The following is a 12571-nucleotide window of genomic DNA, read 5'->3' as shown; positions in this document are numbered from 1 at the left end:
GATGGGATAAGCCCGTGCAAGCACGGGCCCAACACAAGAGCGTGTTTTATTTCGATAAATACTATTTGCCAGCGTGAAGAGTACAATATTTATTTGAAGAACATGTGTTTTATATCATGGTAACTTTTGCTTAAAAAATATTGCTCTGTGATGAAGACAACAATCACTTGTAAGATCTGTTAATATTTCCCAAGCAGGAGCACTTGCAATACGTAAGAAGTTCTGCGTCTTATTGTTGCAAAGATAAATTAACATTTAATGCTTTTTGGCCGGTGAGTCTGATGAGATAGTATTTCCTAAGCAATGAAAAAACACGTCAAGGATATGAATGAAGTTAGTATCTTCCTGCTGAGAGTGCAGCAGGGTAAACATTGCTAATGGGTTGAGAGTTAACTTGAGTTGAAATCCCAGATAATGAAATTTTCCTTGATCTACATCGCAGTAGAATATAATTCCAGAAGTTAAAAGAGATCAATATACTTATGCTTACAGTCCTTCAATAACAAAGATAAGCTGGTGTTGCATTCTTTTAGCTTTCTTGGTGCTACTATGCATTCCAAATGTAAGTATTTTTTACAAAGGCATAAAAGAATATCTGTAGTGCATAGATTAACTTGAGAAAATCCTAGTGATGGCAACAACAGAAGAGGCCAATCACTATAGAAATGGAAAATGGAACTGCACATTGTGGTTGATTGCTTGTTCATGAGATCTGCTAAAAGTACTGTATGACCAGAGGCACAGTTATTTGCAATAACATTAAGTACTTCCATTGCATGAGAGTGTGATAGATCGTAGATGATTCCCTCTAATACCCACATTGTATTCTTCTTTAGCTCTAAATCTGATGATTGAAGCTTTTCAAACCAATCTTTTCACTCTCTTCAATGATTTTGGTGTCAGCATTGGGTGTTTTTATTCATTGATTGCCTCTTTTAGAACAGTAGTTTTAATCTGCAAGACCTCTGGCAAATCAATCTAAAAAATGTTAGTTTCTTTCAAGCAACTCAAGCGGTATGCCCTTGTATCCATACCAGCAGATAAGCAGATTGATATCATTGGTCTGTTCTATAATGTCGCTATTCAAATAAATTGCAGGGGCTAGCAAGGAACAGAGAATATAAAATGCCAGATCGATACACTAAGTTCTCGCTAATGGACCAAGTTTAGGGAAAGGCCAGATCACATTGATATCATTTGTTGTTCTGTACTGTCCCTACAAAATGGATTCAAATAACTTGGCGGAGGCAGTGAGGAATAGAGAGCAGAGAACGGCGGAAAAAGGCTGGATCACATTTCTATACAGTTTTATATGTAGTCTTATCTTGCATTTCTGTCAGAGAATGTTTCTTGCTGTGAACCCATGAGCTCCTAGTCATGCAGCAATAACTGTTACCGCTGCGCCAAGGCTCGGCCTCAGTGAAGAACAAAAAGAAAATTTCCATCAATTCATAGCTCGATCCCCCTAGTTAAGCCATAACTCGAAAGAAATGCATCGTTTTATCTAAATCAGTTGAATGTATCAAGTTATGTGGTAATGACCTGCTTATCAATGATTATATCATTTAGCAATATAGAGATTGATTATTACCAATCACACCTATCTGAAGTTTTTGCCAAGTTGGTACCCCATAGTCCTAACAACAATTTTTTTCATTAGCCAGGCCAATTCCATTCCACGTCTAGAAAAAATTAAAACCTTATATCAGATTGTGAGAAGAAAAACTTTACCTGAGAGATATACCATACAGTTGTATTATAGATCCTGCTATCAGCACAAACATGGGCGACGGTTATCTATCTGCACATGTAAATTTTGGAAAGGTAGATAAACATTTTAACAAAAAAAAACACCAGAATTTAGACAGTTTGACATCGAGTGTATTCTTTGAAACTCATAGGAAATAACATAATGTATCTAAAAGCAATATTTGAGGCACCTCAAATAAAGCAAAATCCAGGAAAGCGATAGTGCATCTACCAAGGTCAAATCCTCTGCTGATGCAGTGCCGCTTTTTTAACTATTGTTGGAATGTCAGTGGAAATCTGATGTAGTTTCCACGTCTGTCATTCTACCTCCAATCCTGCTTCCTTCAGCAGTCATGGCTTAAAGATCCACAATATCAACAAGATTTTGCCAAAAAAAGCATACAATTAGTCACCAAATGTACTTTAAAACATGAACATTTAGATGAAAGAATTAACAGCTAAAGATAAATATGTTAATACAAAATAGTAAGCACTGCTTAAAATTTTGTTGGAAAAGTTACAACTAATACCAACAAGACTTACTGGTAAAAATGAGTAAAGATTGATAATAAATTACAAAAAAGTTTTCTAAACAAATACCAAAAGAGTTCGTAAAAGTGAACTTATGAAGTTACTAATTTCGGTCCATAGAGAATACGCAACCTAACATTTCAATACAAAGTTATAAAGCATGTTATTTTGGGTTGAAATAAAATGATAGCGCAATTTTCTGTAGCAACTTATAGTACTTTGTGGTACTAACATAGGGAAGCATTTCAGTCTGCAGGGCTACCTGACCCAATGAACATGCAGAACAGCACAAAGAGAAGGAAAGGAACTTTTCTGCACCTGAAAGTCCATTAACCTGCATCTGCATATGTAACACAACTATCACACTGGAAACATATATCTATCTAATGGAATATATCATTAAGAGAGGAATAGAAGTAGTACGTAGGTCCAGTGTAGTCCTGAACCCATCTAGAAATGGAAAGAAAGATCATTAATAACAAGATGAGAAAAGAAATCGAGTTACAAGCTAATTCTGCACGATGATTGTATTAATGCTGTATATTGTGTTAGAAACAATATTTGCCCGAACAAGCTAATTCTTAAGATTGCCCTTTAATGTAAGGGGAACACGAATCGCCTAAAAATAAGTTACTTACAGAAAGAACATCACAGAACATGTACGGCTAAAATATGATTTTCTCTGTGTTCCTCTTGAAGATCACCACTCTTCTGATAGCAATAGGAGAACGGAGAGTTGAAATTGAAGAGCTGTAGTATACGTTGCAGCTGAAAATGACTATGGAAACCGTAACAAATACTAACTCACCATCAGGAACAGTAAAGCTTCAAATTTTATGGATTGCATTAGTGAGCCTGTCATTTCGTCTATATCAAGAACAAGTATATGCTAGCTGACAATGGCAATCCCAATTTATAGTTATTTGTAGACCTTTTTCATTTAAGTAACTATGTTTAACTTATAAATAGGGTTTGTTTATAAGTAGTTTGACTTAAAAGAATAAAGATTTATCTGTAAAAAGCTCATATAAATAGGTTGATTAAATAAGCCTTTAACAAAGTCTGAATCAGTTTGAGGGGATACATCAATAAGAAACAGAAATTTCTTCTAACAATTTAACTATATGACAAGGCTATCACTATTTCTATTTGGATTTACAAAGCAGTAGTTACTTGACAGCAAAAGTATATAACATAGTATTATCTCTTTAAAACTTAAGTTTTGAGTAATAGAGCTTAAAACTTTGTTTGGAAAATTATAGTAGCTAATACCAACATGAGTTACTGGTAAAGAATTTTAAGTCACCCGATCAGTTGTCTCCATTCCCATTAATTTACAGCAGTAGTCTTTGTTGTCTCGCTGATATATTCCAAAGTTGATGATTGAGGTTGGGATGCCGCTGGACATAGCCCTAAAATATCACTTTAATGACTTCTTTGAGTCCTCACTTATGGAGATGGAGCTGCTATGAAAAACATATTAACAAAGAAAAGATAAGCCGGCTGAAACACCAATTTCTCTTCAAGCAGTTGAATTTCACAAAATCAAGAAGGATTCAACCATTATTTTAGTTGGAGCTGCAAAATACCAAGCAAAGCCCCTAATTTCACTTCTGCCAAAAGCGAAACAAAATCGTCGGTGGCAATCAATGTAGACTGCAAAATTAAAAATTTAGATTTTCTCTGGAAGACACAAATCAGCAAGTGCAGGGACACAAAAGGAATTATACCTAGCACAGAAGTAATAGAACGGTCTCCTGCTTGCTTTAGGGCTAGAATGTTCACTTCTCGACTGAGTACCTCCAGTTTGCGACTTGTACGTTGCCGCATCTTTCCTCTTCCTTCACCCCCTTTGACATCCTTCCTCTCTACTTCTCTGCTCTGTCGTTTCCCTGCTTTTACTTCTTCAATGGACAGCTCGGGTTTCCGCAAGTCTTCTTTATCCTCCTCTGACTTTGGTCATTCCAATCGAAGGTAAAATATTTTCTTCTTCTTTTGCTGAAAAAATTTTCTGTAAAGTTTCAATCATCAATTGGAAAATTATGTTTCTTAATCAATGGCAGCGGTGGTAGAGGAAGAGGGAGAGAATGGGACAATAATGAAAGATCAGGAGCCCGAGGCGGTGGTGCTGTCAGCTCCGGCAAAGATAAAATTGATGCTCTTGGGAGACTCTTGTATGTATATCACTTTATATTTCTTCTTTCGGCTTTTGGTACTGTTCTTTTTTATTATGTAGTCAATTAATCAACTGAGCCTCAATTCCAAATTGGGTGCACTATATGATTCATTTGTTTACATTTCCCTCTATTCAGGTCATGTGCCAATGATTTCAGTAATTCATGTTGATAGACTATCATCCTTCTTGTGACACATGATAGTTAAAGAAAATTCAATCAGTCAATCAACAGAACAGTAGTCCCAATTAGTTGGCTTTGGCTTTATGAATCCTCTCTGCCAATTTTGCTTTATTTGGGTCCTTCGTTATTCCAAGATTCATAATAATTCTTTGGTACACCATTTTACACTTCAACTTACTACGATCTTCTTCCTTTATCCTGGTTTAGGACCAGCAATACTTTGCGAAAATCAGGGGGAGGGGGAGTTAATAAAAGAAAAATAATACTTAGAAAATTTTGTCTAGCCATGATGATCATTGGAAGTGATTAGTTCCAGGTCTCTAGGTATTAAGGGTATGTACATCCTGTAGTTTGAAATTATAGTTCGTTAAGTACCAAGTGTCACTTGTCTTAAACTTTCTTAGTTCTCTTATCAAAATCCAAACTTTGTCTAAACTAAATATGATATCTCGAATATTCTGTAATGTTGTTTAAACTTAGGACACGCATTTTGCGGCACATGGCCTCTGAGCTAAACTTGAATATGAGGAATGATGGGTATGTGAAGGTGCAGGATCTGTTAAAGCTAAACTTAAAAACATTTGCGAACGTCCCATTGAGGTCACACACAGTTGATGATGTCAAAGAGGTTAGTTATGCGAAGCCTTGTGCTCCTTTAATTTGTTGCCTCCTTCCTTTCTTTCAATTGAGCGAACTGGTTTCCATTGTTTTCTTATAGGCAGTACGGAAGGATAATAAGCAAAGATTCGGTCTGTTGGAAGAGAATGGAGAACTTCTGATACGTGCTAACCAGGGCCACACAGTAAAGGTACGTTCTTTCCTTAAGTGGAATAATGTTATTTCGTTTCCTATTTCGAGCAGAATTATGTTGGATTACTCTGTCAATAAATTAGGCCAGTCAGGGTGCTTCCAGTCTTCCACTATAGCTGGACAAATTTGTGAGTTTTGATGAATAAAGAGGTAAAGTCTCAATATGTTTGGAGATGAAAAGAGAAAGAGAAAGAGAAAGAGAAAGAGAATGAAAGACTAGAAAGTGAGAGATTGGACATGTATTTTCCTTCAATTCATGCACTTTAGAAAGTGTGTTAGTGGAGTGCCTATAAGCATATTTCATTTAGTGCAAGCATTTACACCCTTATTGTTCCTAATAATTTTGTATTACAAATGACAAACTATTATGAAATTCTCACTGCATCCGCATCTTATTCATAAACTACTACACCTCAGTCCCAAACAAGTTGGGGCCAGTTATATGATCCTCACTTAGTGTGTTTCTTTATTTAATTTATCTCAGGCCAAAATTATACAAAATAAAAATTAATTTTCCATATTTTTGTATTACAAATGAAACACTATTATGAAACTCTCAGTGCATCAGTATGTTATTCATGTTTCTAATAGTTCCAATTTCATCTTTTCGTAATTAAAAAGGTATCTCATGATATGCAGACCTTTCCCAAATGTGTTTTTCCCTTGTATGAAAAAGTAAACTAAAGTAATGGTATAGCAGACATCCAATAGACTTCTGTGGTCCACAAGTTAGCAGTGTCATCGTTGGTAGCTGAAAATATATTGTTCCAGTGGAGGAGACTCCACTGTTCTTTGTTGTTCTTCTTCTTTATTCTGAGCATGGTTGACATCAAAATTACTTTTGTATAACTAGATCTAGCTTCTTCTTCTCGTTTACTGAGTATGTCAAATATTTATTCTTATTTAAGTTTTGCACATCTATGTCCATGCTTCTTCTGTTCTTTTGGACATAGTTGATATCCAAGTATTTAGTTCTTTCTATTTTTTATGACTAGATCCTATCTGGCTGGCATTTATGTTTTTATTCTTGTAGAAACTTCAAATGAACAACAGTTGTCTTCTTCATTGTCAACTATATTATATTCATTTACAAATTCTGACACTGCAAATGAAAATAACGTATATGTGCCCTTTACCCAATATCAATTCATAATCTTTGAGTTGGCAATCTTTTCTCTAAGTTTTTACATCTCTTAGCAGATAGTTGAAACTGAGAGCTTATTGAAACCGATCCTTTCAGCTGATGAAGTTGCAGGTATAGTGAATTTTGTGCATTTAATATCTTCTAAATACTTCTAGTTGGAATATGTCTTTTTTCATAGGAAAAATCACTCTTATTTGGAGTCTGTCTGGGCTACTATTTGAACTGTTTTATAAATTCTAAGCACCCTATTCAATATCATGGGGGTGGGGGTTGATTGGTCATAGGGCTAAAAGGAATAAATTTGGGTCTTGCTCAATGTCAAACTGCCATGTATTCCTTCTATCGCAACTTAACTGGCAAAATTTTTAAATTGTTGATAATTTTCCTGAAAAGATCTTGCTTTTACCAATGTAGTAGCAGATACTAACATCTGAGTAATTTTCTTTTGTATAAAGTGCTAAAATCTGATTAATGTTAATAAATGTATAATGTTAAGAGTACAAAAATTCAGTGTTTCATTTTCAAATTCTCATTTTATATATTGTAATATTGACCAGAAGAGGGGTGATCCTGAACTCAATACATGTATAATGTAAGTTCAAAAAACTCTTCAAGTTTCATTTTTAGGTTCTTGTTTTCAATATTGTAATATAAATTGAGATTACTTCCTCATCTCGTGCTGAAGAACAATTTTTATATCAATGTCTCCCTGGGTCTTACTTGAGAATTTCTGTCTCTGATGTTTTGGTTTTCATTTGTGGCAATATGCAGTTTGTGTACATGGCACTTATAAGAAGAATTTGGAATCAATTTTGGAGCATGGACTCAAACAGATGAAAAGGTTACATGTCCATTTCTCATGTGGCTTGCCAACAGATGGGGAAGTAATTAGTGGTAAGATATCTTATAAGATCTTGTATCCGTTGCTATTTTCACAATTTACAAATTCATTGTATTTCATGCTAATGTCATAAATCTACTTGCACTGATTACTGTTTCTCATGGCATGAATAATTCCTGCACAGAGGCGGATCCAAGATTTAAATCTTATGGGTTCAACTTTTGAAATTTTTAGCATTGAATCCATTATATTTTTCAAGTTATGGGTTCATATCTACTATTTTGTAATTTTAATGAATTTTTACACATAAATTTTTACTCCGCGTGCCACTGGTTAACCCATTTTTTATTCGTATTAAACACGGGTCGGGTCGGATAATTTATCCGTTTTTGCAGTACCTATTTTCGACCGGCTCATATCTGACCCGACCCGCTGTTTGCCACCCCTAATTACAAGAATGACCGTTTCATTTATGACAGTTCTAATAAGTAGTAAGATGATTAGTACAAAAACATAGTGGCCAACTTGTTGAAATCTCAAGAAATGGCTTCCACCACTTGGGCACATGTAGAATTAAAAAAATAATTTATTTTTCTCCAAAATTTGAAAAAGATTGACTTTGGTGGATACATTTATTTTTATTTTCCTTTATTAAGGATGGAGTTTGGTCATTATTTCATGTTTTCATTAGTTCACTAACTACAATGAAGCAATGGACAATCTAAAATTTCGTTCATTGCATCTCCAGTTTTAACCCTAAACCTTCCCCAAACACCAAGAAGAAGGGCAAATTGGGAACTAAAGAAGAACTATAGAAATTGGTAGCATGCATGTACAGAGTATAGGAAATAAAAAATGTATAATTAGATGATTCCAATTATTAGATAACAAGAATTCCCATAGTTTTGTAACAAATATCATGGCCTGCATTACGAGTATGGCCCTTTTGTGAGGACATATCTGTTTCTCAGATTCAGACATAATCTCCAAATATCGTAGTACAACATTATATGCAGAGGCGGATCCAAGATTTAAGGTTTATTGGTTCCTACAAAAATCTCGAGTTAATATACAATACTAACTGGATGAACGGACTGGGTTCCAAGCTAAATATTTTTATACATTTAATGAATTTTTCAATACAAATACACGGTCTAGACAAAAGTTACTGGGTTCACGGGAACCCGTAGCTATTGAACTGAATCCGCCCCTGTTCCTGTAACACACAAATTTCTCAACTGTACCATCAAAGGTACAATAGTTGATCTAGTAGAATCCTGACATGGTGCATTTCTAAGAATCATTTCCTGCGATTTCTTATGCATCATTGTTTATCTTTGACCTTCTGTATCTTCCTTATCAGCAACGGACTCTTGCTTTTAGATAGTTCACCTGAACTTCAATATACTTGGTTTTCTTGGGTAACTGAATAATCTTTTCCACTGACCAGGAATGAGGCGAGATGTTAATGTCCTCATCTTTCTTGATGTGAGAAGAGCTCTGGCAGGTAATTGTTTTGATTTTTGAATTCTAGTAAAGTTTTTCTAAAGTTTTATCATAATTCCAATAAAATGGAATCGAATAAGGTACTAGTTAGAGACTGAACATATTAGAAACCTATAATGGGTTCTCAAGAAATAAGTAATATCTGCAGTGAGATGACAGGAAACAATATTCTAACTTTCTGTATTCAGACTGATGTTTTAGCTTCGTTATATATTCTTTCTAGATTCAAAAACTAACCTCGAAATCACAAAGAGAACATATTCATAAGTTGATAGTTGAGAAAGTGATATGAAAATTCAAAAATCCTACTTTTCCATGTTTCTCACTGTTATACATTGCTTCAGACGGGATGAAGCTTTATATCTCAGACAACAAAGTTATCTTGACGGAGGGGTTTGATGGTGCGGTGCCTGTGAAGTACTTTGAGAAAGTAGAATCATGGCCAGATAGAAAACCTTTGCCATTATAGATTGGAATGTCACTTTTTTCCTTCATTCCCTTTTGCATCCTTCTTTCTTTTTACTCCCTTGCACTGCACCTACTCTCCGCTTCCTGGAGAAAAAAGAAAGAGATAAATTTGTAGCAGGTCATAATGCTCTTTGTTCTCTGCTATTTTCCTTACTAAGATCCGTTTGAATCAGATATGACTAGTTTGGTGATCAGACGCATCTGCACTGCAGTGCAGCTTTGATATTATTTTATCGATTTTTTGGTTAACTCTTCTTGAAGGAGAAGCATATATGATATATGCAGCTTTCTATCCGCCACAACTGACATGGAATGTAATACATGAATAACAATAGTAAGTTAAAACGTGTCGTGGATTTGGTTCATGAAATTGTTATTCAAATTAACCATGTTGCCAACCACAACAGTGAATACCTGTTCAATTAGTTTCTCCAAAATTAAGAAATATCTGCACTGCCCAACGTTCAAATGCATGTAAACATTGTGATAGAAGATTGCAGAAAAGAATAACTGGCAAAAGCGTCCTAGAAGTTGGTTCATTCATTAATTTTTTGGACAATGGAGTCAAAAGTCGGTGGATAATGGCAGTTTCTCTCTATTTAATAAGTACTACACTAGAGTTTGATCACAATATGATTCTTATACCAGAGTTTATTCACAATAAAGATTCTAACTCGTGATTTGCATATATAACCTTTACTACTGCACCAAAGTTCAGGGCCACAAGTTGGTTTATTGTGCATTGAGGGCACAAAGGGAAGGTCTCAATACAAATCTATATATTATTATAATGCGGGGCCATAAAAGTCTGACGTGGCACTTTGATCGAGCAGCATTCTCATTTATCTTTTGTCTCAAATAATTGACCATGCTTTTCATTTTAACCTGTGGGAAAAAAGTACCTAACCGTCACGTCTATAATTTTACAAAGATGAAAAGTCACGTCTTTATTTTTGTTAATTGCCCTCCGTCTCTTCTTCTTCCTTTTCCCAGCCAACATTGGTTTTGCTATTTTTTTGTTACCTCACGATACAAATTCATGGTTATCCCTGAGGCAGAGCACAAAAAATAAAAATATCTCTAGGCCACTTCTCCGCTCCTGAAGCAGTGTAGCCAGGTGTTCGATTCTTCACTCCCTTTCAATTCTTTGATTTTTTTAAAAGTGAACATCTATGTAAGAGTGACACGATTAGTAGACTGACGACGAATGCTTTGTCAAATTGACATGACGAATGCTTACTCCGGCGGCTTGATACAGTCGACATCTCTTCCCCTCATCGCTGCAAAACGCCTTAGGCCTGAATGTGGTACCTATATCTACTAAATGCTCTCTTTGAAGTGATTAAATTTAGTGAATTCATCTTACGTCGTTCTCTTCTGAATTAGCAAAAGCTACGGTTTGTTCTTTTACTCTGTACAAAACTTATGTATTTATTTGTTTGTCTTTACACAGTTATTGGATGTACCAGTCATCTCTACCCTTCATCAATTGAGCAGTTTTGGGTGGGCAAGAATCACCCCCGAGTGATTTCTAACAGAATTTGGGGGCAGTTGAAACTCCAAATTATTGATTTTGCAATGAATAGGTTTGAAGGATTCATTATTTCTGACATATATGACCCATCTATAAAGTAGCTCTTTTGTCCTATTTTTTCCTTTCTATTTAAAATGTCAGTAGCAACTGATAGCTATTCCTCAACAATACAATAATATTTTCAAACCAAAGTGTAACATACGGTTTATTGTAATGTGTTCATGGCATGGTTTGCTTCAGTTCTGATTATATTTGTGGAATATTCATTAAATATTTTAGTTGTGTTGTTATATGCTCCTAGGATTCTACTTTCTTCTTGGTATATATTGAGTGTGATAGACGCTGCCTGCCTATAAATTTTATGCTTGGAATTCTTCTGCGTAACAGATATTAAAAGAAATTGTTGTTGAATTCATAACATTTGGTTCTTTAGAAAACAAAACTTTTATTGTTACCACTATGATCTGTATGTAGTACATGGTTACTGCTACTAAGCATTTTTCATTATAGGGGAGTGGAATTTAAACATGCTAAGCTTCTTATCTTATTAGGTTTCTCATTCAAGTGTTTCATTCCTCAAAGTATACTTATCTATGTTTCTTGAAGCTTGATCTTTTAGTGCACTTCATATTAAATCTTGTAATTATTGCATTCTTCTTTTGCTTTTCATGGTTAATCTTTTTTAACTCTGTTATCAAACTTAACAAGCATAATTCAAAACTTTTCTCTTTTTGTTCCTTTCTTTGTTTTGCTTGGTATTATTTTTGGCAACTACCTTGTGGGCTATGACATATCTAATACTATATCTGATAATACACAAGAAATATAGCAGATATGTTAATACGGAAGACAATGTTGAAGTGTGTTAAAAGGGACCAAGACAGATACCTCTATTGCTTGCCACAATTAATAAAATTTTGATAGATTATTCTGATTAATTTCTCTCAGGTACAGGCAATTCGAATGACATTGCCTCCTCTCTAGAATATTAAAGACACTTACTCCACTTCTTTCTGTCAGAAGTGGACTAATTTGCCATATTTTCGTCCTCTTTTTATTGGCATAATTAGAAATCCAGTTCTCTTGAAACTAACCGACGTTGCATAACGCATTGGCCAAGAATACCTCTCTTTTCTTTTGGCTTCTTTCGATACAATTTGTTAACTACATATATTTTCCTATTCCCCATGCCATTTGTCTTTGTTTTCTTAACTGCTTCTTCTTTTCATTAATGTTGCGTATTTTTCCTATTTTTTTAACTGTTAAATAGTTATTACTTTTATTTTTGTTAATTATCGCATGTAGTTTTCTCCAATTAATTAATCTGCTCATCCTTTTCAGTATCTAATATTCTCTAATAAAAATGATTAATCGATGTGTACTAAACTACTAATCCCTATGTCTACGAGCAGATTCATTACTATGTTTTTATACCCTATATATAGACTATAGAGCTTAAGTAACCTGAGCAAGCATGTTGTAAAATCATGAAGCCGCATTACTAATAACAAAGGGTCAAAGCCAGTGCCATCCAAATATTTCATCAATATCTTAAACGAAAAACGGCTATTCTTTTAGATTATTGTATGATTTCTTAACTATGGCTACTCCTTAACTAGGTAACGGGACAA

General features: G+C 34.7%; 1 protein-coding gene and 1 long non-coding RNA gene across 7 annotated transcripts; one reads left to right on the top strand and one right to left on the bottom strand.

Annotated features, from left to right (window-relative positions):
• Positions 1-412: 412 nt before the first annotated feature.
• Positions 413-4151, bottom strand: LOC107808789 (uncharacterized). Of its 4 annotated transcripts, none has more exons than XR_012702862.1 (5): positions 4011-4151; positions 3842-3936; positions 2543-3746; positions 1941-2106; positions 413-1801 (listed from the first exon to the last, which is right to left on the bottom strand). It is a non-coding gene; the product is annotated as an uncharacterized LOC107808789 (long non-coding RNA). The 4 variants fall into 4 exon arrangements; XR_012702860.1 differs by having other exon boundaries at positions 2543-3743; XR_012702859.1 differs by having other exon boundaries at positions 2543-3936.
• LOC107808788 (uncharacterized) lies at positions 4056-11189 on the top strand. 3 transcript variants are annotated; one of them, XR_001653251.2, is made up of 9 exons: positions 4056-4254; positions 4344-4454; positions 5118-5265; positions 5356-5445; positions 6648-6702; positions 7363-7485; positions 8883-8939; positions 10465-10713; positions 10860-10979. XR_001653251.2 is itself a non-coding variant. In XM_016633354.2 (8 exons), the coding sequence occupies exons 1-8, from the start codon at positions 4058-4060 to the stop codon at positions 11039-11041; spliced, it is 963 nt and encodes a 320-aa protein (XP_016488840.1). In that variant the 5' UTR covers positions 4056-4057; the 3' UTR covers positions 11042-11189. The 3 variants fall into 3 exon arrangements, 2 of the variants coding, with proteins under 2 accessions (XP_016488840.1, XP_016488841.1); XM_016633354.2 differs by lacking the exon at positions 10465-10713 and having other exon boundaries at positions 10860-11189; XM_016633355.2 differs by lacking the exons at positions 10465-10713; positions 10860-10979 and adding an exon at positions 9283-9655.
• Positions 11190-12571: the final 1382 nt, after the last annotated feature.

The sequence above is a fragment of the Nicotiana tabacum genome, chromosome 19 (assembly GCF_000715075.1).
Source record: "Nicotiana tabacum cultivar K326 chromosome 19, ASM71507v2, whole genome shotgun sequence".
NCBI classification, from domain to species: Eukaryota; Viridiplantae; Streptophyta; class Magnoliopsida; order Solanales; family Solanaceae; genus Nicotiana; species Nicotiana tabacum.
Note: the sequence above shows the minus strand (reverse complement) of the source record. Positions and strands in the feature narration are given on the sequence as shown.